This window comes from Ostrea edulis, chromosome 4 (assembly GCF_947568905.1).
Source record: "Ostrea edulis chromosome 4, xbOstEdul1.1, whole genome shotgun sequence".
Lineage (NCBI taxonomy): Eukaryota > Metazoa > Mollusca > Bivalvia > Ostreida > Ostreidae > Ostrea > Ostrea edulis.
In genome coordinates this window covers 69,045,206-69,067,816 of record NC_079167.1, presented here as the reverse complement: position 1 = coordinate 69,067,816, position 22,611 = coordinate 69,045,206, and the positions used below count along the sequence as shown (strand labels likewise).

Here is a 22,611-nt window from a genome sequence, read left to right as displayed (position 1 = left end):
AATGTCAGAGAGTATCCTTTAAGTTACCATCTTTCTGCAATATTTGATCTGGTAGCTGGTACAAAATTCCTGCCATCACTCCTGCAGGGATACAGTGCCATTTGTTTTCTGATCCTGTGGATTTGTTGATGACCAGATGGGCCAGAGTGTACCACAATGCTATCAAAACAATTAGTATATCTATTAATAAATCTAGATAGGAATATCCGATTATCAACCAAACTCTCAGAATTAATGAAAGCACATTTGTAAAATTAATCTCAAATGTACTTTGTAAACAAAATTCAAGCTAATTCTATTAAGACAATCAAAAAAATATTCTATGGGTGGCATCTTTTATAAATTTTAAGTACCTTTAGCATAAAAAAACAACCCAACAACCCCAAAACAACACCTAAATGTGTCGGAGCAACAAGAATGTCCTTGCCCCATGAACATAACTCCTCCAAAACTTATCTGATCACACTCTAAACATGGTTGGCCTGCACATTCTCAAGACATACTTGTCTATATCCCAAATTTCAATTCAAAATGACCATGTGTGACTGAGATAAGGAGTGGAAACTGTATAAAATTTTCAATGTCCAAATGGCTAAACTCTTTCAAAAATCATTCAACTGGAACCAAATATGAAGATCCAAATTTCATTTTAAATGTCCATGTATGACAGAACTGATTTGTTTAAAAACTTTCTAAGGCCAAGGGATATTACTCTGCCATAATATATAATCATCCGACTGAGTGGTTCTATTCTGAGCTACATGTAAGACCCCTTACTGGATAGCTTTAGAATATGTGCAAATCTTTATGAAAACATGGACTCTACCAACCCACTGGATCGCCATGCGTGGAGAGGAAGACTTCGCTCTCGACAGATAGGCCGCACCCTCGACATGAGGATTAATACATGGCCTGTATAATCATAACTGGTTGATGATGATGATGAAACCTTATAGTAATTTGCTCTGTGTATTATCATGAGATATATATATATATACATATATATATATACATATATATATATATATATATATATATATATATATATCCCAAATTTTAATTCAAATTGTCCACATAAGCAGAAACTGAATGGTTTGAAATTTTGTAAGACAATGGGGCACAACGCTGTAAAAATTACTCAACCAGAACTAAATAAAAAAAACGAGACCTGGATATTGATATTATGTATCTATATAACAAATTTCAGCTTTATATGTGTATCAATAACAGAGATAATGAACAGAGATAGAATTGTGACAGAATGGACAGAAAGGGGTAACATTATATGTCCCAGCCAATCCATGGTGGGGACATCAAAACCAGGAGGCCTATATCAGCCACTCTCATCCGAGTTACCCTGTCTATACAGAAATGTGAGCCTGAGTGCACAGGCACTCGACGTTTTAAATATCTATAATAAAAAAAATTGTCTTCCTGTAAACATAATATTGACAAGGTATACCACGCCGCCATCTTGGTTTTCGTTTTTACCAGCTGCATCGCTTGAAAATTTCGGCGAAAAGTTCGATATAATACAATAATTAGAACACTACCGTCTAGCAACAACTCTGTCAATATCTTATCTCTCGCATCGTTATGGAAAACTCGAAATAATGTCCATTGATCAAATATAATCAAGCATCAACTATCGTCTACTGCTCCTCAAAATGCGATAAATCCTGATCTAGGGACGGAAGTTGACATCATTATGCAAATGAGAATTTCCTTGCTAATGTACCCACTGACGCTTGTGCAGGGGGAGGGAGGGGGGGGGGGGGGGGGCACTGAATGCAGGGTAGTTGCAGTCCTGCAAACAATAAAACTCGGCACAATTGTGTGGTTTCGGGACAGGCTGGCACGGGAAATTTAGTAAATCTATCACATTACCAAATAACATTGGAAATGTTCATGACCCCCCCCCCCCCCCCTGCTTCGACTCCAACCCACGTCATTTCACCCATTGTGACAACACTGAAAATTTACAGATAAGCAGGACAGGACATTTGGATGTATAAATGTTACTGTGTACGTTTGAGAGTATACCCACGTGTAGGCGCGCGTGCGTGTGTGTGTGAATTCAATTTTGAAGTTTTCTTATTACGTTATGAAATTTACTTTCAACAGAAACGAATGCATGAATAAGTGAAGTTATCATGTTTAACGTTTAAAAAAATAAATAAAGTATGTATTAATAGAATAGTGTTCAAGATCTATTACCTCGCTGACTAGAACATATTTACTGCTAATTATAATATTTACTATTTTTAATTTTATCGACCAATGAAAAAAGGGCTATCCCAAAATTATGTCTACGTACATCCACCTTTCAGCGATTTCTCGCATTTGAGAAGCAGTAGATGATGTTTGACGGTTGATTATAGCCGATAAATGGACTTTATTTCCAGTTCACCATGACGATGCGAGAGGTAAGACCTTGACAGAGTTGCTTCTAAACGGTAGGGTTCTAATTATTGTATTATATCGAACTTTTCGCCGAAATTTTCAAGCGATGCAGCTGGTAAAAACGAAAACCAAGATGGCGGCGTGGTATACCTTGTGAATATTATGTTTACAGGAAGACAATTTTTTTTTATTATAGATATTTAAAACGTCGAGTGCCTGTGCCTGAGTGGTCCTATTCTGAGCTAAGACCCCTTACTGGATAGCTTTAGAAGATGTGCACATATCTATGACAAATTGTAATTTTAAATTTGTTCCTCTTACAGGAAAACTAAACAAACAGGAAAACTTCTGAGTTTTAACACATACAAATATGTATGATCCTCTTATAAAAGACCCTTTTGTTTGCTTTATATAGAAAAACCTTAAAAAATAAAGTATTTTAAAACTTTCCTCAATATATTCCCATTTATCACATGCTTATACATAAATACAAGTGTATTCCATGTGACACTTGTGATGTTACAATGATTTGCATCATCCCACCAAGCAAAACATAATATATAACTGGAAATCATATTTCTAGAGGAACTTTAGATTTACTCGCCAAGAAAAATGTCAGTTACTCTAACAGCAAACTGAACGGTGATGGGAGGCCATTATTCATGGAAATAATATTTGAAATAATTATTCAAAATCAATTAATCATGATGTTTCTCCATCAAAATGATACGGGAAATACCCCAAGAGCCATTTACACCAACTCAGATTCTCAAAAGAATTTCAATGCAGAAACTTCATGACCATTAAAAAAATGCTAAATACATATTTTTCTGTAATTTGAATTTAATTACATCAAGAAAAAAAACAACCAATGAACTCTTTAATTTGTAATTGCAATGTGATGTACTACTGTTTTCTTGAAATTAATTCCTGTATTGACAAGTCAAGTGACATAACAATTATGCATAAAAAATACATGTAATAAAATAAGGGCACATGGTTAGGAAATACATGTAAGTATGTATGTACTAAAGGGTAAAATTCCCTTGGCCAATATCAGACTTTGAACTCAAGCCCTTGGTTTGACATTGGGCCATTTGGGCTTATTTTTAACAAGCATATGGTATGAATTTTACCATGTAATATTCTCTATGTATGCTTTCATTATGTCCTTATTGTGGACCTCCCCCTTTGCCATGCAAGGCCACAATCTGCTTTTTGACAAGTTCAGTTCAAACTGGCCCACAGATTCTTGAGAAGTAAAACATCAATAACAAAGACCATAAACATGAGAGACAAATTTTGATCAGAATAGCTCACTAGATCCAATGGCTCAGGTGAAATAAAATCTTCAATTTCATTTTACCAATTATTCCAAATGACTGTCCACCGGAAGCACTTTGTTTTGAAATGGCTGTCAATGCTCTGAAAGAGAAATCAAATCATTTATTAAATATCTACATCAGGTAATATTTTACATCATCTATCTATCAAACGATTTATATATACCAGCTGGTTAAAAACATGCTTATATCTATTTGATCTATTTAACAAATAAGGACAAATTTACTTCGTTGATGATTAATAAAGACAAACCAGTAATTGTCATATTGAGTGAATATTTAGTTAAAACTTAAAAAAAAAAGGTAATGCTTTAAAACTACAAAAATCCTTAGAGTTTATTATTCATATGTTGGTATAACACTGATATTGCCCATTTACTTATGCATACACCTGATTTGCAATTCATACATGTACTTGTTTCCCCCATATGCTACATCCACATGTAGTTTGCAGTTAATGTAGTCTGTAGTTAATGTTGTAAACTCTTCTCTGAATTTCTTTCTTTATAAGCTGATGGCTGTTATGCACTCTGGACCCAAAATTGGAATAAACTTATCTAGTCTAGATACATCAGCTAATTATCACACCATTTTATTTACATCAGCTAATTATCATACCATTTTATTTACATCAGCTAATTACCACACCATTTTATTTACATCAGCTAATTATCATACCATTTTATTTACATCAGCTAATTATCACACTATTTTATTTACATCAGTTAATTATCACACCATTTTATTTACATCCGCTAATCATCACATCATTTTATTTACATCAGCTAATTATCACACATCTTATTTACATCATCTAATTATATTCACCGTTTAATTACATCACCATTTTATTTACATCATCTAATTATCACACCATTTTATTTACATCAGCTAATTATATTCACCATTTTATTTACATCAGCTAATTATCATACCATTTTATTTACATTAGTTAATTATCATACCATTTTATTTACATCAGCTAATTATCACACATCTTATTTACATCACCTAATTATATTCACCGTTTAATTACATCACCATTTTATGTACATCAGCTAATTATCACACCATTTTATTTACATCAGCTAATTATCATACCATTTTATTTACATCAGCTAATTATCACACCATGTTATTTACATCAGCTAATTATCACACCATTTTATTTACATCAGTTAATTATCACACCATTTTATTTACATCAGCTAATTATCACACCATTTTATTTACATCAGTTAATTATCACACCATTTTATTTTATTTACATCAGTTAATTATCACACCATTTTATTTACATCAGTTAATTATCACACCATTTTATTTACATCAGCAAAGTGTTTTAGTGATCTGTGTCATTTCTCACTAGAGGGGTGAATGTATTTTTATTAAATCACTGGATGATTGCTGACAGACTTTCAGTTTATCCACGACCGACGCTGTCAATTCATATACATTTAATATTATTACCTTATATTTTTATTTTAATTTAAAAATTCACTTGCTCAACTCTAAAACAGGGTTGTCTGGGCATCGGTCAGTTCTATCTGTCCACCCTAGTAAGCCCACATTTATATTTTAATATGCACACATTTATACTCTAGCGAGCACACATCTAAACAACTCTTGTAAACCCACATTTATACTCTAGTGAGCACACATTTATACTCTAGTGAGCACACATTTAAACAACTCTTGTTAACCCACATTTATATTTTAATATGCACACATTTATACTCTAGCGAGCACACATCTAAACAACTCTTGTAAACCCACATTTATACTCTAGTGAACACACATCTAAACAACTCTTGTAAACCCACATTTATACTCTAGCGAGCACACATCTAAACAACTCTTGTTAGCCCACATTTATACTCTAGGTAGCACACATCTAAACAACTCTTGTTAGCCCACATTTATATTTTAACATGCACACATTTATACTCTAGTGAACACACATCTAAACAACTCTTGTAAGCCCACATTTATACTCTAGGTAGCACACATCTAAACAACTCTTGTAAGCCCTCATTTATACTCTAGCGAGCACACATCTAAACAACTTTTGTTAGCCCACATTTATATTTTAATATGCACACATTTATACTCTAGCGAGCACACATCTAAACAACTTTTGTTAGCCCACATTTATATTTTAATATGCACACATTTATACTCTAGCGAGCACACATCTAAACAACTCTTGTTAGCCCACATTTATATCTTAACATGCACACATTTATACTCTAGTGAACACACATCTAAACAACTCTTGTTAGCCCACATTTATACTCTAGTGAGCACACATCTAAACAACTCTTGTAAGCCCACACTACACTATCATTATCCGACTTTCACGAGAAATTGGTACTCTGGGGAAATCTCCGGAATTTTTCACACACATGAACAATTGTTGGTTTACTGTATATGGTTAGAGTGAATTTTGTTTAGGTTTGGCCGTGGTTTGGGGTTTCTGAATGACTGAACACTACTTACTGTTTCCGTAAAACTTTATATGAAGATCCTTTGAAATACTCCTGAAATCGGGGCCGTGCTGGTCCTCCTAGTGAAAAGCAAAAAATAACTCGAATTAACGGGTTTACATATGTACAGTTTTGCAGCTCTTCCAGGCATTTATCTCTATCACAAAAAACTGCATGTTAAGGCAGATAAATAACACTGGATGAATTTACCCTCTACTTCTCTTAATAATAACTCTTTTCTGTATTTATGAAGACCATTCACAGCACCAATCGATCCTCCTGCAAAACAATTTAAATATATAATCTATTTCTTCTTCTTCTAAATTCATTGTGAAAATACAATTTTATGCATAAAGACCGAAATCTAAATGACTTTCAGACAAATATTTAGAATTTATTCTTTAAAAAGTAGGTCATAATGTGAATTCTTTGATGCCAATAAAGTTACACAGGGGTTTAAACAATGACTACTGACCTTAAGTGTTAGACTATATATATGGGTTTGACTAATTTTGGATGGTAGAAAACATGCTGGATATAAGTACAATATTTAAGGCAATTCTTTGTACCCCCCCCCCCCCCCCTCAAGTGACCCCAGTATACATGAATGCTAATTTCACACACCTGACAGAACACTGTATCCTATGATAGAAAAACTCTTTTCCCACATTCCTCTGTGACCAGTGGCTCCCTCGGGATATATGTACTGGGAATCAGAATTCTACAACCAAAGAGAAACATATCTAATGGCAAAAACTTCTACATAACAAATGATTCATTCATACAAAAAGCAGAGAACTTACAAATCATTTATCAACTGAAATCATTATAGTCCATGACTTACTAGCAACAGTTCCTCATATAGTAAAAAAAAACCCCTTTCAAAATCTCCTTACGACATTCATACAAACACAACGTCTCCCCATAAGCACGACAAAACAAAAACTCTTCAGAAATTTATCAAGTTTAGCTACCAGGCAGTAGTAAAATATAATCATTATGGAATACAGAATTCATATAATCATATGCATACTATGGATATCATTACCTGAATATATGCTGGGTTAAAATTCAAATAAGGCGAAACAACACCACCTTCCCCAGCTGTCACTGCAAAAGAAATTGTTCATCAGCTTCTGAAGTGAATACTTAAAAACAAAATCTGACATGATGTTTGTTCACGGTCAGTAATAATGTGTGAATAAGTAATCTGACATGATGTTTGTTCACGGTCAGTGATAATGTGTGAATAAGGGTATATTGTGCACCAACTGCTCCATTCACTTACAGAGGTCATTAAAATAAATTCTTGATATAGACTTTGTGTGCTTTCCTAAAGATATATTTTACCTAATGGTCAGTTTGATGAGCCCTTTTAATTTTGGAGGTCAAAAGATCATAAAGAATTTTCTAAATACTATTTCCAATTGTGGGCAGGGGACATGCGGTGTACAAAAATTGTATTACGTATTTCATTAGTTAGGAATTTATCATCAATTTATTCCTGGCCATGCAAGCTCTAGTGCTTTAATAGCCTGTGTCAAAATGTTCATATGTTGTGGAATTTTGTTTTCAGTGAGTTTCCAGTGACCCAGTACACTGGACACTCTGTGGCATTGTATCAGTTCACTATAGCATAACAGGTTACCTGAATTTTTTCAGCTGTGGGATTTAAATGACAAACACTGGACATTGGAAGAAAAAAAAAACCCTAATGAAATCAATTCATGTAGGTTCTGTTGACTCATCATTTTCCAAGCCATACTTTTATGCAGATTCTTGTGTTTGCAACAACCCTGCCTTTGACCATTTGATCTGAAAATCTATTTAATGAGTTATCTACTAGTTATCTTATAAGTTTGATGTTTGTCAAGCCATCTTGTCTCCAGATATTGAACGGACAATACTTGGTTCAATATAGCTTAAAGGGTTTTTTAACAATGGATCATAAACTTATTGTGGGGTGTGCATATTGCTGTTGAATTGTTCGTCCAATGTATACACAGAGTGATGACACTTCTCATTTGATACTAATACGGGAGTGGGACTAATTTTCATCACTGCGTAAGTGAATGTACCCAGTAAGTTTCTCATACACTGTTACATCACCCGAATTCGACTGATACGCAAACTAAGTAAATTATAAGTATTTAGGGAGTAATTAAATACATAGAATTATTATCATATCACGTTATTTCGTTGGTCATAAGTACCATATCTAAGATATTACTTGCAAATATGACATTGTTTTTATGTATCCACTTTAGTAAAACATTTCTTTCGACAGTATTTTGTATTCCCCACATTTACATATTAAAAGAGAAGCCACTTTTAATGCATTTCATCGTCTTCCTCGCTGACTGTAGGTCCACTCTGTCCCACTTAGTCATTCAAAGTGCCACTAAATGCACCTCCTACACAGAAGAGTTCGTATCTCGAAACTGGCGTATTGTTAACACTATTTTAGTTCCACAGGGCTGAAACGTGGCAGAACTATTGCAATATGTATCGTATCGTCATCTGGAACCTCATTGGGTACGGAATCAACTGACAAGGTATCATCCTAAAAAACGATCACAGTGACACACTATGAAGAATTTACCTGATGAGTGGCATTCATTTGCAATTCTTGGACCAAGGATATCAGCTTGGATAGCTTAGTGGTTTGAGCATCTGACTAGCAGTGCAGTGGTCCCCAAGTCAGATTCCCCTTCAAGCCTTACATTTTCTATTTCCTACTATAACAATCAGTGAAGACCGAGGTGCACAATAACAGGTTGGGAACACTTCCCCATTAGCGAGATCTTCTCACTAAAATGCGATTATCCCTCCTTAGCGAGAAAGTAAGCAATACCATTAACTGGTGTTTTCATTGAAAATAATGGCAAACTACGTGACGCACACTCAACATGACATGATTATCAAAGTTGCTGAAATCCAATGCACATTGTGAGTGTTTTTGTTTAAATTGATTTATATATATATCAAATTTTGCAGAAATGTCAGACACTTTAGCACTTTTTCTTCTGTTCACGTGAAACACTAAGAGCTGTTCTCCACAGGTGTTTTTCTCAGTTGTATGGGATATATATTTACTCTTGTTAAAGAGGGATAATCGCATTTTCGCAAGAATATCTCACTGTAGGGGAACTGTTCCCAACCTGAATAAGGCCATGAATGATTTAAAGAACTGACAAATTTCATAATGCATTATTGTATTACACATTTAATCACAGGTATCTGAATTTTAATTACTAATTAAATATAAATAGAAAAAAAACTATCTATATCTATATATACAGTCTTCACGAAAAACTTTGTGAAGCACAGGCCATTCGGGCCTCCCAGTATAATAATTTTGCAAGCCCGAACAATATTTTAATGGCCCAAAATATTTTATCTAATTTGACCACTTGTCATTTGCAAGGTGTTGCATGCTGATTCTACACTATAGATACATGTATGTTCTACTGTAGGAAAATATACAACTGACATTAAAAGGATTACATATCTTATTTTTCAAAATATTAATCTTGCAGATGACATCAGCAGCTCCTGTTCAGAATCTGCTTTGTTTTGTAATCACCACGTACAAAACAATTTGTTTTCTCAAGAATTAAATCTTAGCAAAGGCCCACCCTTGGTCCAATGGGGCATGGATTTTCGTTCTCTTTTCTCCTTGGCTTGTGCGACCGTTTTTCTTTATTTGGATCTGATGGTTGTGATTGCTAAATACGCTTGTGAGGTTTTGAATTTCACGGACGACCCCCCTTCCTACATGGGCACTGAAAGTTAATGTAAATATATAGTATGTGCATGTATTTTTTATACATGCATATACATTGTACTATATATTTACATTAACTTCCAGTGCCCGTGCCTCCCTATACTTCAGAAAAGGCAGCATGGTTGAAAAATGATCGATGCGAAAGTCTGAGTCAATCTCACGCTTTATTTGTAATATATACAACACATACAATAAAACATTTACAGGCCCGCCAGACTCCTGGGTTAAATATTTTTAGAAGCCTGATCCTGATTTTACTGGCCTCGAGCATCGGGCCACCGGTCAACGTCGAAGACTGTATATATATATATATATATATATATATATATACACAAAGCACTAAATTGACCAACGACATGATCGTTGGTCATTTTAGTGCTTTGTATAATTTTTTGCATTTGACCTTGTATCCATGTTGTGGATCCGACACTTTGAGGTATCGGGTGTTGTTGGAACTTTAGTGCTTTTATATATATATATATAAATACACCAGGTGTGCAACAACATTTTGCCCCCCCCCCCCCCCCCCTCCTCAATTCGAGTCTGATTTTATTATTAAATTCGCTGAAACAAACCTATTCTCCAACACGGTTAAGCACAGAAATGATTTTCCTTCTCATTCGTAGCTTCAGAGGTCTAAACACCCTCACAACAATCCAACAACATATATATTTTAAGTTAACGATATTTTGAACATTCCCACCAAGGCCTGACTACCATGTCGTGACGTCACAAAATCACATCTCCGTACTAAATAAACTAACTCTACCAGATTAATAAAATTTACAAATAAATTTAGGTAAAATCAATCAGATAAAATGTTGTGATAAGAAAAAGTAAAGAAATTTATTTCTGTGTTGTTTCTTTCTGAATTGATTAATATTTTAAATTGACGAACTCTTGTGCAGTTTTGGTTCCCCTTCTTATGGTTCGGAGATGTGATTTCGTGACGTCTCAACATGGTAGTAATGTCCGTTGTCGTATTGTTTTGAGGGAGTTAGACCTCTGAAGCCACGGATGAAAAGGAAAATCATTTCTGAGCTTAATTGTGTCAGAGAATGGGTTTGTTTCGGCGAATTTAATAATAAAATCGGACTCGAATCAAGGAGGGGGGCAAAATATATATAGATAGATAGTTTTTTTTTCTATTCATATCTATTAACTGATTAAAATTCAGATACCTGTGATTTGAAAGCTGTTTAATGAAGATACTGTTTAATTCTATATAGTTTAGATCTGTATCTACTTTACATGTGCAATAAGCATTGTTACTAAATAACACACATGAACTTATGATAACTATGACACTGATAATCATTACACAAAACCAGGGCCGTAAATTAACCTTCAATTTGGAGGAGGCAGGAAATTAGGCGGGGGTCTGGGGGCCGCTCAGGCCCCCAGACGCTGAGCACATTTTGTGCACACTGAACACGTTTTGTGCAAAATCCTTGATTCTAGGGCCTTCTAAGATGTTACTTGACTAACTCATTCTAAAAGAAAGATTTGGAATGCTTTTTAAGGGAGGTATCATGTTCTTAGTTATTGGAAACAACATAAATTCTAATGAACTTTAAATTTTAAATTTTTTTGGCTCAAAAGTTGGAGGAGGCAGCTGCCTCCTCCGCCTCCATGTAATTTACGGCCCTGAAAACACGGCGACTAAGCCAGTAAGTAAAGCTAGTTTTCAAGGTTAATTACATTATATAAAGAAAATATTCACCTGGGACATTTATGTCTTGATCTGAATATGGAACATATGACCCATATGCCGAGTTGTCCTTTCTCCCATTCATCATTTCTCATATAATTTAAAGCTTACGTAAAAGATTAACTGACTTTCAACATTAACAATTTACATGTGCGGTGTAAGCAAAACCGGAAGTGCTGCAATCGTCATTCTGTTGGTCAATTCGGAGACAGGAATTTCGTCTAAATTGCATGTTTTGACAGATTTGTAAATTCGCAATGACAATGGATATGAAATAAAAGGAAATGAACCATAGGCCTATGTAGAATATCGGAATTTTTCTGATAAGCTGCAAAAAAAAGTTTTAAAAAATCAAACTAAGTACACGTGCACCTAGTTTCACTTTGTTTTTGCACGTGGTTCCGGCTATATTACTGAGCAGCTTCTGTCTGTTGTGTGTTGCTGTAAGTATTTTAGAATTCTGTGGTGTAGGTGGTGGATTTATCGCTTTCCAATGGATGTAGATCTAGTCAAAGATTTATCACGTAGAAAAAATATCAAATACTTATAACTGTCTCAATGTCATCGATGAAAATTCCATTGAAATAAAAAAAAATCTACATAATATTCTATTTTTATCCATTTCTTTCATTGTACCCAGGGATTTCTCTTTAAAAGGCATTTGAATGAAATACAGACAGGAAATATCGACTTGTCACCTAGCTATATCACGTGTATTTATTAGTTTAAGTATACAGTTACTATAACACCAAATATATGTAACTTTTAGTTATAGGCGACACATAGTCTAACTCTTGAGAAGTCCATATTAATGTCCGTAATTCGATGTAAATTCTACTTCTATTTTATTTTATGCAATTTCAGATTTGAAAACGGCTTTGATGATATGACAACTACGGATATAGATAACATGGACATGGAGGAATGTAATGGTGTAGTAGAAAGTGCTGGTCTGAAAGTTCAGACTGAAGAGACAGTTCAGTCCACATCTTCCACTCACAAAAAAACTGAAGAGACATTTCAGTCAGCGTCCGCCACTATCAACGAGACTGAAGAGACATTTCAGTCAGCGTCCGCCACTATCAACGAGACTGAAGATGAACATGTGACAAATGACAAAGAGAGACATGAATCTCATCCACCATCAATAACATCTTTTGAAAGTCAAACTCTGCCTTTATCAAATACAAAAGCTGGAGAAGGAAATGAAACTATTGTTGGTCACTGTGATCTCCATAAGGATAATGAGATAAAGGAAAATCTAAAGGCGTCTCAAGACCTACTGATATCTTCCAACAACGATGAAGTGAATCATCCTGCGTCTTCCATGATCAATGAAGCACAATCGGTATCATCAGAGACAACAGGAAATATTGAATCAGGTCCGTCGGGCGTTTTGCCAGCCAATCCATCGCAACCCATAACAGATGAGCAAACTGTGACAGATGTTGAGGTCAATGGGACTATTGACAGAGCACTTGATTCAACATACAGAGAGAAACAGGATGAATCTGCTGAATCCAGCAGTGATTCTGAAGATTCTGTGGTATTAGTTCAGGAGGAGCAGCAAAAATGTATTGTTATTGAATCAGATGACCAAGAGGAAAATAGGTACAAACTGTACATGTAATTGATGTTTTCACCTTAATTTTGCTTCTCTATAATTATTTTTCTCTGACCAGAACTTTGGATTGAAATTTTGAATTAACGAATGTTCACTTTTTTATCCAATTTTAGATCTAAAGGAAAGAAAGACAGTGAAGTAAGAACAAAGGGAGAGTTATATCCTGATGTGAGTACAATGTAAAATAGATAGAATGTTCTATTGTTAAAGTGATAGTGTCCTATGGACCTGGTTTTGTGGTGAGGGCCTGTCCCACTCCCAAGACACAGTTAGGTTATTCTAACGAAATGTAGATGTGACCCAGTTGTTTCATTTGTAACTGGCCATAACTTTTGAATGGTTATTGTTAGGGCTTTCATATTTCACATGCGCATTCCTCGCCACATGACCTTTCTTTTGGTACCAAAATTATTTTGCTGCCATATGGGGGCATCGTTTCACATACAGATTTTTATTAAAAGGAGTTACCTCCCATTGATGAGCTGGTTATCACCGTTGACCCAAATGTTGAACTTGTGCATACAGGAAGTATAACAGGGATTGTGGGATGTCTGGGTAAGTAAAGACGTAGATTTAGGTTAGTAAGGTACCGTATATACTCACCTATAAGTCGGATTATATTGGGAGTTAAAATTTGGTCCAAAACTCTATATCCGACTTATACAGTAGTGAGTCCTAAGAAGATTAGCATTTTTATGAATAGTTTAATGTAGATAAGTCTGTTTTTTTAAAAACAACTTCGCAGGGTTCGAAATTAACTTTTTCAAGCACTAGTCCAAACGGACTAGTGACTATTGATGTTTACTAGTCCACAAAGAATTTCACTAGTCCGTCCAGTATATCATATTAAATGATCTTCATTTTATTCAATAGTATCTAATCAAACCAAACACATCACAGTTCCAGCAATTCAGTTTATGACACCTACAGAAGAAAAAGACCACCATACTTTATTTTGCATTCAAGATCTTCAAAACATGCAGTAACCTCTTGGGTTCATCCTTTTATAAACGTTCATAAGTGCGTTCGAGATCGACATTCCCGTTGTTTTCATGCTCAGTTCTTAGAGTCACAGGAGTTCGAAATTTTATCAATAAAGTCAATAAAATTCACTCGATTGACCAAACCATGAGCTATAGTGTTAAAAACTCCTGTGTTAGAGTCACGATTGACAAGATAATGTGCGCACAAATGTGCATATTCTTCGACCACACTACTTGCAGTCCTTGCACCTCGAACCCGTTCTCGTGATGTGTACTTGGCATTCGGAAACGGCAGGAATTTGTGCTTGTGCGAAGAACGGCGGTCTCGAACGCACTCTATGTGTTTGGAAGATCAGGAGTCATTGTCACGCAAATACTTAACCATGCAGGTAACCGACTATAAGTTCAAACATCTAAGAGACTCAGACACATCTTGCTAAACTCTTAACCAATTCAAGATTGATTTCCGGATTTTCACTAGTCAGTATGGACTAGTGCTATAGAGAGTTTACTAGTCCGACACGTTTTTTACTAGTCTCGGACTTACGGACATGAGGTAATTTCGAACCCTGCTTCGTACTCCGACGATTATCATGATCAATACAACAAAGTAATTTTTTGGATGGCTAATCACTAGATATGAATATTGATCATGATAATACAACCTATATCATTGGGTCAAATGCTGTCTGACGTGTTTCATACCGATTGTTAAGCTGTTCTTGGCACACTGATTTTGACTGCGGATAGCTCCGTTTACCTGATCAGAATATAGGGCTCACGGCGGGTGTGACCGGTCGACAGGGGATGCTTACTCCTCCTAGGCACCTGATCCCACCTCTGGTGTGTCCAGGGGTCCGTGTTTGCCCAACTATCTATTTTGTATTGCTTGTAGGAGTTATGAGATTGATCACTGTTCGTTATCTTCACCTTTCATGATTACTGTTGACTAGACACATTATATTATTCATGTATTCTAAGATTATATGCATAAAGAACCCGGTACAAGATTTTACATATTCTAATGATTTTCTTCATCTTATAAGCGAATATTATTGAAATTGATTTCTTGTGAAAATGAATAAATATCAGTGCATTTCATGAAATATTATTTGAAACAGAGGTGAAAATGTTAGAAATTGTCAACCGATTCTTGAAAAAAGTTCTATTGACTTATAAGCGGGTCTATGGCAAATCCCTCCAAATTAGCCTACAAAATATACAATCGACTTATAGGTGAATTGACCTATAGGCGAGTATATACGGTATGTGTGTTTCATGATTTTCATCAATGTAAATGTGCATCCTTGTCAAAAACAATTACTTGGTAAGGTTTATTTTGGGTATACCTTTAGTGATCTGGTTTTTTTTCCAGCGATTGTGAAGGCCAATCAGAGTATCCCCCCTCTAAATGAGAATACCATTCTATTTCTGGAAGGAAGAGTCGTGCTTGGTCAGGTAAGTTGTATTCGCAAGGGGTAGTGAGTGTTCGGATTTACTACAGTGTACCATTCTCAAAGTAAGCACTTTACTACCAAGCTGTATAAAGTAAAACACTCTACTACTGAGCTACATAAAGTAAAACACTCTACTACTGAGCTACATAAAGTAAAGCACTCTACTACTGAGCTACATAAAGTAAAGCACTCTACTACTGAGCTACATAAAATAAAACACTCTACTACTGAGCTACATAAAGTAAAACACTCTACTACTGAGCTACATAAAGTAAAACACTCTACTACTGAGCTACATAAAGTAAAACACTCTACTACTGAGCTACATAAAGTAAAGCACTCTACTACTGAGCTACATAAAGTAAAACACTCTACTACTGAGCTACAAAAAGTAAAACACTCTACTACTGAACTACATAAAGTAAAACACTCTACTACTGAGCTACATAAAGTAAAACACTCTACTACTGAGCTACATAAAGTACAACACTCTACTACTGAGCTACATAAAGTAAAACACTCTACTACTGAGCTACATAAAGTAAAGCACTCTACTACTGAGCTACATAAAGTAAAGCACTCTACTACTGAGCTACATAAAGTAAAACACTCTACTACTGAGCTACATAAAGTAAAACACTCTACTACTGAGCTACATAAAGTACAACACTCTACTACTGAGCTACATAAAGTACAACACTCTACTACTGAGGTACATAAAGTAAAGCACTCTACTAATGAGCTACATAAAGTAAAGCACTCTACTACTGAGCTACATAAAGTAAAACACTCTACTACTGAGCTACATAAAGTAAAACACTCTACTACTGAGCTACATAAAGTAAAACACTCTACTACTGAGCTACATAAAGTAAAACACTCTACTACTGAGCTACATAAAGTAAAACACTCTACTACTGAGCTACATAAAGTAAAACACTCTACTACTGAGCTACATAAAGTACAACACTACTACTGAGCTATATAAAGTAAAGCACTCTACTACTGAGCTACATAAAGTAAAACACTCTACTACCAAGCTGCATAAAGTACAACACTTTACTACCAAGCTACATAAAGTAAAACACTCTACTACCAAGCTGCATAAAGTACAACACTCTACTACTGAGCTATATAAAGTACAACACTCTACTACTGAGCTACATAAAGTAAAACACTCTACTACTGAGCTACATAAAGTACAACACTACTACTGAGCTACATAAAGTAAAACACTCTACTACTGAGCTACATAAAGTACAACACTCTACTACTGAGCTACATAAAGTAAAACACTCTACTACTGAGCTACATAAAGTAAAACACTCTACTACTGAGCTACAAAAAGTAAAACACTCTACTACTGAGCTATATAAAGTACAACACTACTACTGAGCTACATAAAGTAAAACACTCTACTACTGAGCTACATAAAGTACAACACTCTACTACTGAGCTACATAAAGTAAAACACTCTACTACTGAGCTACATAAAGTAAAACACTCTACTACTGAGCTACATAAAGTACAACACTCTACTACTGAGCTACATAAAGTAAAACACTCTTCTACTGAGCTACATAAAGTACAACACTACTACTGAGCTACATAAAGTACAACACTCTACTACTGAGCTACATAAAGTAAAACACTCTACTACCAAGCTGCATAAAGTACAACACTTTACTACCAAGCTACATAAAGTAAAACACTCTACTACCAAGCTGCATAAAGTACAACACTCTACTACTGAGCTACATAAAGTAAAGCACTCTACTACTGAGCTACATAAAGTAAAGCACTCTACTACTGAGCTACATAAAATAAAACACTCTACTGCTGAGCTACATAAAGTACAACACTACTACTGAGCTACATAAAGTAAAACACTCTACTACTGAGCTACATAAAATAAAACACTCTACTACTGAGCTACATAAAGTACAACACTCTACTACTGAGCTATATAAAGTAAAACACTCTACTACTGAGCTACAAAAAGTAAAACACTCTACTACTGAACTACATAAAGTACAACACTCTACTACTGAGCTACATAAAGTACAACACTCTACTACTGAGCTATATAAAGTAAAACACTCTACTACTGAGCTACAAAAAGTAAAACACTCTACTACTGAACTACATAAAGTAAAACACTCTACTACTGAGCTACATAAAGTAAAACACTCTACTACTGAGCTACATAAAGTAAAGCACTCTACTACTGAGCTACATAAAGTAAAACACTCTACTACTGAGCTACAAAAAGTAAAACACTCTACTACTGAGCTACAAAAAGTAAAACACTCTACTACCAAGCTACAGTGTACAAAAAGTAAAACACTCTACTACCAAGCTACAGTGTACATAAAGTACAACACTCTACTACTAAGCTATACAAAGCAAAGCACTCTACAACTGAGCAGTGTAAAGCAGGTGCTCAACCTTTGAATTAATGTGGCAGTGCAAAAAGCATTGTTTGAGTACTAATAAAGTTAATTATATTACTGTCAGAATAAGAGATGCATATTTAGTTATTTATTAGATTGATTGCAAAAATCAGATATTGCTGAAGATTTGTTGAAACTCCTGAAAGATATTTCACATCACAAACACTTCTCTTCTGAGGATTTACCAGTGCTCTTAGTCATTGTAATATACGTTATTATGACAATGTTCTTTTCTTTTGAAGGCTGTATACTTAAATATCCTTAAATTGTATAATTTATAGTATTACGGAGGTCTGTATAACTGTTTTGAAATTGATCCCTGATACAGGTAGATTATCAATATTATAGCTTTAACTGTTGGACCTCTTGTTCATAGTTTGATTATGTTGATAGATCTTTCAGATTTCTACTACTTTTTTCCAGATCTTTGAGGTGTTTGGTCCTGTTGGATCCCCATGGTATTCTGTCAGGTTTAACAGTACCACAGATATTGAGAGCAAGTCCCTCTGCTGTGGACAGAAGGTGTACTGTGCTCCTAAGGTGGAGAATCTCACCAACTACGTGTTTGTGGAACATCTCAGGCAGTTAGTATTCTCCAAAGTCTCTAAATATTTCCATTGTTCAAATTTTGCTGGATTGTTGGTCACAATATGTACTAGTTGATCATATTACACCGTGACTTTTATTCTACAAATTTTATAGGAGTCATATGAGACTTTTGTGCTTCTACTTTTTTTTTTGCAGCGCGGGGGACATGGCTACGTGTAGCAATCTTGTTGTGTAATGGAAAAGAGAATAATTGTGTTGTCAAATAATAATAATAATGATTGGTTTTATATAGCGCCTTTTCCAGCGTATGCTGCTCAAAGCGCTTTACAATAATCAATGTACATTATTACCCCGGCAGACCTTATATCAATCTAGAACTTTCTCAGCCTCCTAGAAAGCATACAGTGCAAGCTGCCATTACAAGCGCTAGAGCACTAACATTCTAACAATATCTTTCACTGTCTATAGCCAGGTACCCCTTTTACACTTGGGTGGAGTATAATATTCATGTCATGCTTTTTAGTTAAAGATATGATTTTCTTTTCCAAGAATGAAGGGATCAGATGCATCTTGGGAAGACAATAATGAACCCCCATCAAAGGTAGGTAACAGATGTGCTTTATATGAATACAATGGATCTAAGAACCCAGCAATCTTCTAGTTGTTGCTGTTCTACCCTCTATGCGTGACATAATAACAATTTCCAGATCTCTCTTGCATATAAAAACATAAGAGTTAAACAGTATACATGTATAATCATAGAATATATATGGAGCAGATAAATTTGTCACCTGCAACAAAAATTTTATTTAAATTATGAAACATTCAAAAATTGTAGTTGCAAAGAAAACGGTATTCTTGAGACAAATGTGATAATTTGTTAGAGAGGGAATCCATAGACATTTTCATCATTGATACTTGAAGAGATATCATTACACAATGTTGCAAGAAATTGAAGTTTTCATGTTTTTATGCAGTATGTTGACTATTCTGATGACGAAGAAGAGAGGAGAGCCAAAGCAAAGGCCCGTAACCGTGGTAATGAGGAAGATGGTCATCAGCTTCCTGGAGCAAAGAAAGTTCGCAGAAGAAGACAAAGAGATAGGTAATATACAGAGATTATGTTAATTTTTATTGTTTAAGTACTTAATTTCCAAACTGTGTGCATTGGTTGGTTTTTTTTTTTTGGTGGGGGGGGGGGGGGGGGTAGAAAAGTTGTCTCATTGTTAGGCACACTTATAACCTGTGTAAATAAAATGATCATTTTCAAATGATCAATTAGAGTGATCTGCCCTTTGGTGTATAACACAATAAACTGAAATTTACAGTGTTACACACATTTCATAATCAATTGAAGTAGTTTAATCATTGTATTAGACCAAAATAGAGTTACTGGGTGCTTTATTTGAAAATTTTTATAATAATAAATCCATGATATTGATTTCTGTTCAGCAGAATCTGATTAAAATAAGATCTTTGATCCGCTCCGTTATTGTTATGTTGCTACACAAGCGACATAACAATAACGGAGCAGATCAAAGATCTGATTTTAATCAGATTGTGTTCAGCACTTCTTCATAGTCTTTGAAGATTTCTCCAGGGGCAAAATGACAAGTATCCCATGCTGAAAATGTCAAGATAAACTCAATATGTACACCTTTATGCAATATAATTTTCTCAATGTTATAAAACATTTGTCTATATCGTGCAGAGGTTCCTTAGAGAAATGGAGTTTCTTATAACTGTTTAGTTAATAAACAACCTAAAGCAACTGTTCTATGCAGAAAAATAACCCTGATTTACAGAAGAACCAACAGAAATCACAAAGGCAAAAACATATTGACTTAATCCTTAAAATTTTCTGCTTTCAAAGCTATAAGAAATTGACTATGATTAATTGGTGACTTCTATATTGAATAGAAATAAATGTATCCACATCAGGCCACATCAAATCGATTCTCTGGTTTTCAGACAATTGTTTTTCAAAAAATGGGTAGGTAGGTAGGGGGTTTAGTTTTTCAGTTTATCTCCATGTCACAAATGGGTAGGGATTTTTTGTCTGTGGGGTTTTTTTTGTGTTGTAAAGAAAGTTAGAGTTTTACAAATGGTATTCAACACCGTTTATTATTTTCATTTGGACTTTAAGGTAGTTTCAGTTTTTCTCGGGCCTCCAGCAAGACGGCAAACGCCAACTTTTTCTGTGTCAAAGGTTCATCTGACGAGGGCAAATCAGTCTTTTTTTCCGACAATTTCACTTTTAAATATCTCCCAAAAAGTTCAACCACTTCGGAAATTTTCACTGTGGAAAAAAGCTTATCGCTGTCAGCCGTTTTGTTTCGACCTACGAAAACGTCGTACTTCAACTCAGCCTTGCTTTCATCAATTTGTTCCTTCACGGTTTCAATTTCTTTAAATTCACCGCCCAGAAGTTTCTTGCAAAGCGTATCAACTGTCAAGGACGAGTCTACCGGTATAATTGTCCATGGAACAATCTGTTTTGAGTTAAAAATAATCTCAATGCTGACAAGAACTGTTTCTGTCGCCAAATTGTTTACATCAACTAAGCAGCACGTCTTATTCAGGAATGTGCTTTACGATTTTGGCGCCAAAACACAAATTTTATTTTGACGGATCAAATACGGGCGGTGGCGATTTTTTTCCGGGGCGGCAATAAACTCGTGTCAGCGGCCGATTTTTTGGGGGGGGGGGTGGGGTGGGGGGGGGGGGGGCAGTGTCTGAGAACCAGAGAATCGATTTAATGTGGCCTAATTCATGAAATATCCAAATATTAATTAAAGTTTCAATCAAATTCATGAGTTCTTTTTTTAAATATAACAACCTAAAATATGTGTTCTATACATGTCCTTTTTACTGATACACTTTACAGGCATTCATTTAGCAAGAATGGAACAGAAGAGACAAATCTGGGTACGAGACTTCACATGTTAGAAATTTTGATTGAAATCTTTGATGATAAGCAGATAATATGGATGATCATTTACTTTAAAATTTAGGCTCATGTAATACTCCATGAAAACTGATGATATTGATAACAAAGTGTGTCATTTATATCATACATATTATAATATTGATCAGCAGATGTTGGAGACAGAACATCCAGCAATCCATCCCATACAAATCAGAGAGAGCACAACAGCAATCTGTCTGGTCAAGGGAGAAACTTCAGTCCGAGGGCAGGAAGACACCAGAGCCAACCCCGAATGGAGTACCAGTCCTTCCAGCCATTCGGAGCACCTCCAAGGTTTCCACAAATCTCTGAGAATCAAAACAATCTTGCAGTGTATCAAAATGGTGGACCAGTCAGACAGCCTGTCTTCCAGCCCAGATACCCGGATCCTAATGTTCAGAACTGGAGCAACCAATCTCAAAATCAAACCGTCTGGAATCAGAATATGTATCCCAGCATGAATACCACACAACCAATGAATTACCAGTACTGTGGGCAGAACCAGACTATCAGAACATCACAAAATGGAGGACCATATTACCCACAATTCAGTGGAGGAATTCCCAATATGTCATTGCCCCCACCCCCACATTTTGGACAGCCACCTCCTGTGTTCAATCGACCAATGTTGACCGATCAGAGATACATTCAGAATTCTGCATTCCAGCAGACTCCAAGGCCACAATATGATCCCAATGTTCCTCCGCCAAACTTTAATGTGGAATAGAATAGCCAAAGGCATTTCATCATTTTTATTTTAAAAATAACTCATTCAAGATATATATGTCATGTGTTTTGATGTATTCTATGTGCAAAGGCTATGTATCATTAAAATACAATACATATA

At 35.3% G+C, this 22,611-nt stretch overlaps 2 protein-coding genes across 4 annotated transcripts in view; one reads left to right on the top strand and one right to left on the bottom strand.

Moving 5' to 3' along the window:
- LOC125671940 (uncharacterized) overlaps positions 1-12,122 on the bottom strand; it is a 17,365-nt gene extending 5,243 nt beyond the window's left edge. The window contains exons 1-7 of the mRNA XM_048907939.2: positions 11,743-12,122; positions 7,281-7,342; positions 6,857-6,953; positions 6,443-6,511; positions 6,246-6,312; positions 3,770-3,828; positions 28-159 (exon numbers count right to left, since the gene is read on the bottom strand). Of these exons, the coding sequence (XP_048763896.1) occupies positions 28-159; positions 3,770-3,828; positions 6,246-6,312; positions 6,443-6,511; positions 6,857-6,953; positions 7,281-7,342; positions 11,743-11,818 (562 nt within the window). The 5' untranslated portion in view covers positions 11,819-12,122. The remainder of the gene's footprint in view (positions 1-27; positions 160-3,769; positions 3,829-6,245; positions 6,313-6,442; positions 6,512-6,856; positions 6,954-7,280; positions 7,343-11,742) is intronic.
- The window catches only part of LOC125671923 (uncharacterized), a 118,734-nt gene extending 96,123 nt beyond the window's left edge, over positions 1-22,611 (top strand). For 2 of the 3 annotated variants that reach the window (XM_048907908.2, XM_056163624.1), the window contains exons 10-18: positions 12,595-13,341; positions 13,468-13,522; positions 13,816-13,909; positions 15,713-15,795; positions 18,671-18,831; positions 19,346-19,397; positions 19,774-19,901; positions 21,684-21,724; positions 21,893-22,611. In XM_048907908.2, coding sequence (XP_048763865.2) covers positions 12,595-13,341; positions 13,468-13,522; positions 13,816-13,909; positions 15,713-15,795; positions 18,671-18,831; positions 19,346-19,397; positions 19,774-19,901; positions 21,684-21,724; positions 21,893-22,491 — 1,960 coding nt within the window. In that variant the 3' untranslated portion in view covers positions 22,492-22,611. The remainder of the gene's footprint in view (positions 1-12,594; positions 13,342-13,467; positions 13,523-13,815; positions 13,910-15,712; positions 15,796-18,670; positions 18,832-19,345; positions 19,398-19,773; positions 19,902-21,683; positions 21,725-21,892) is intronic. The other variant, XM_048907909.2, reaches the window with a different exon arrangement.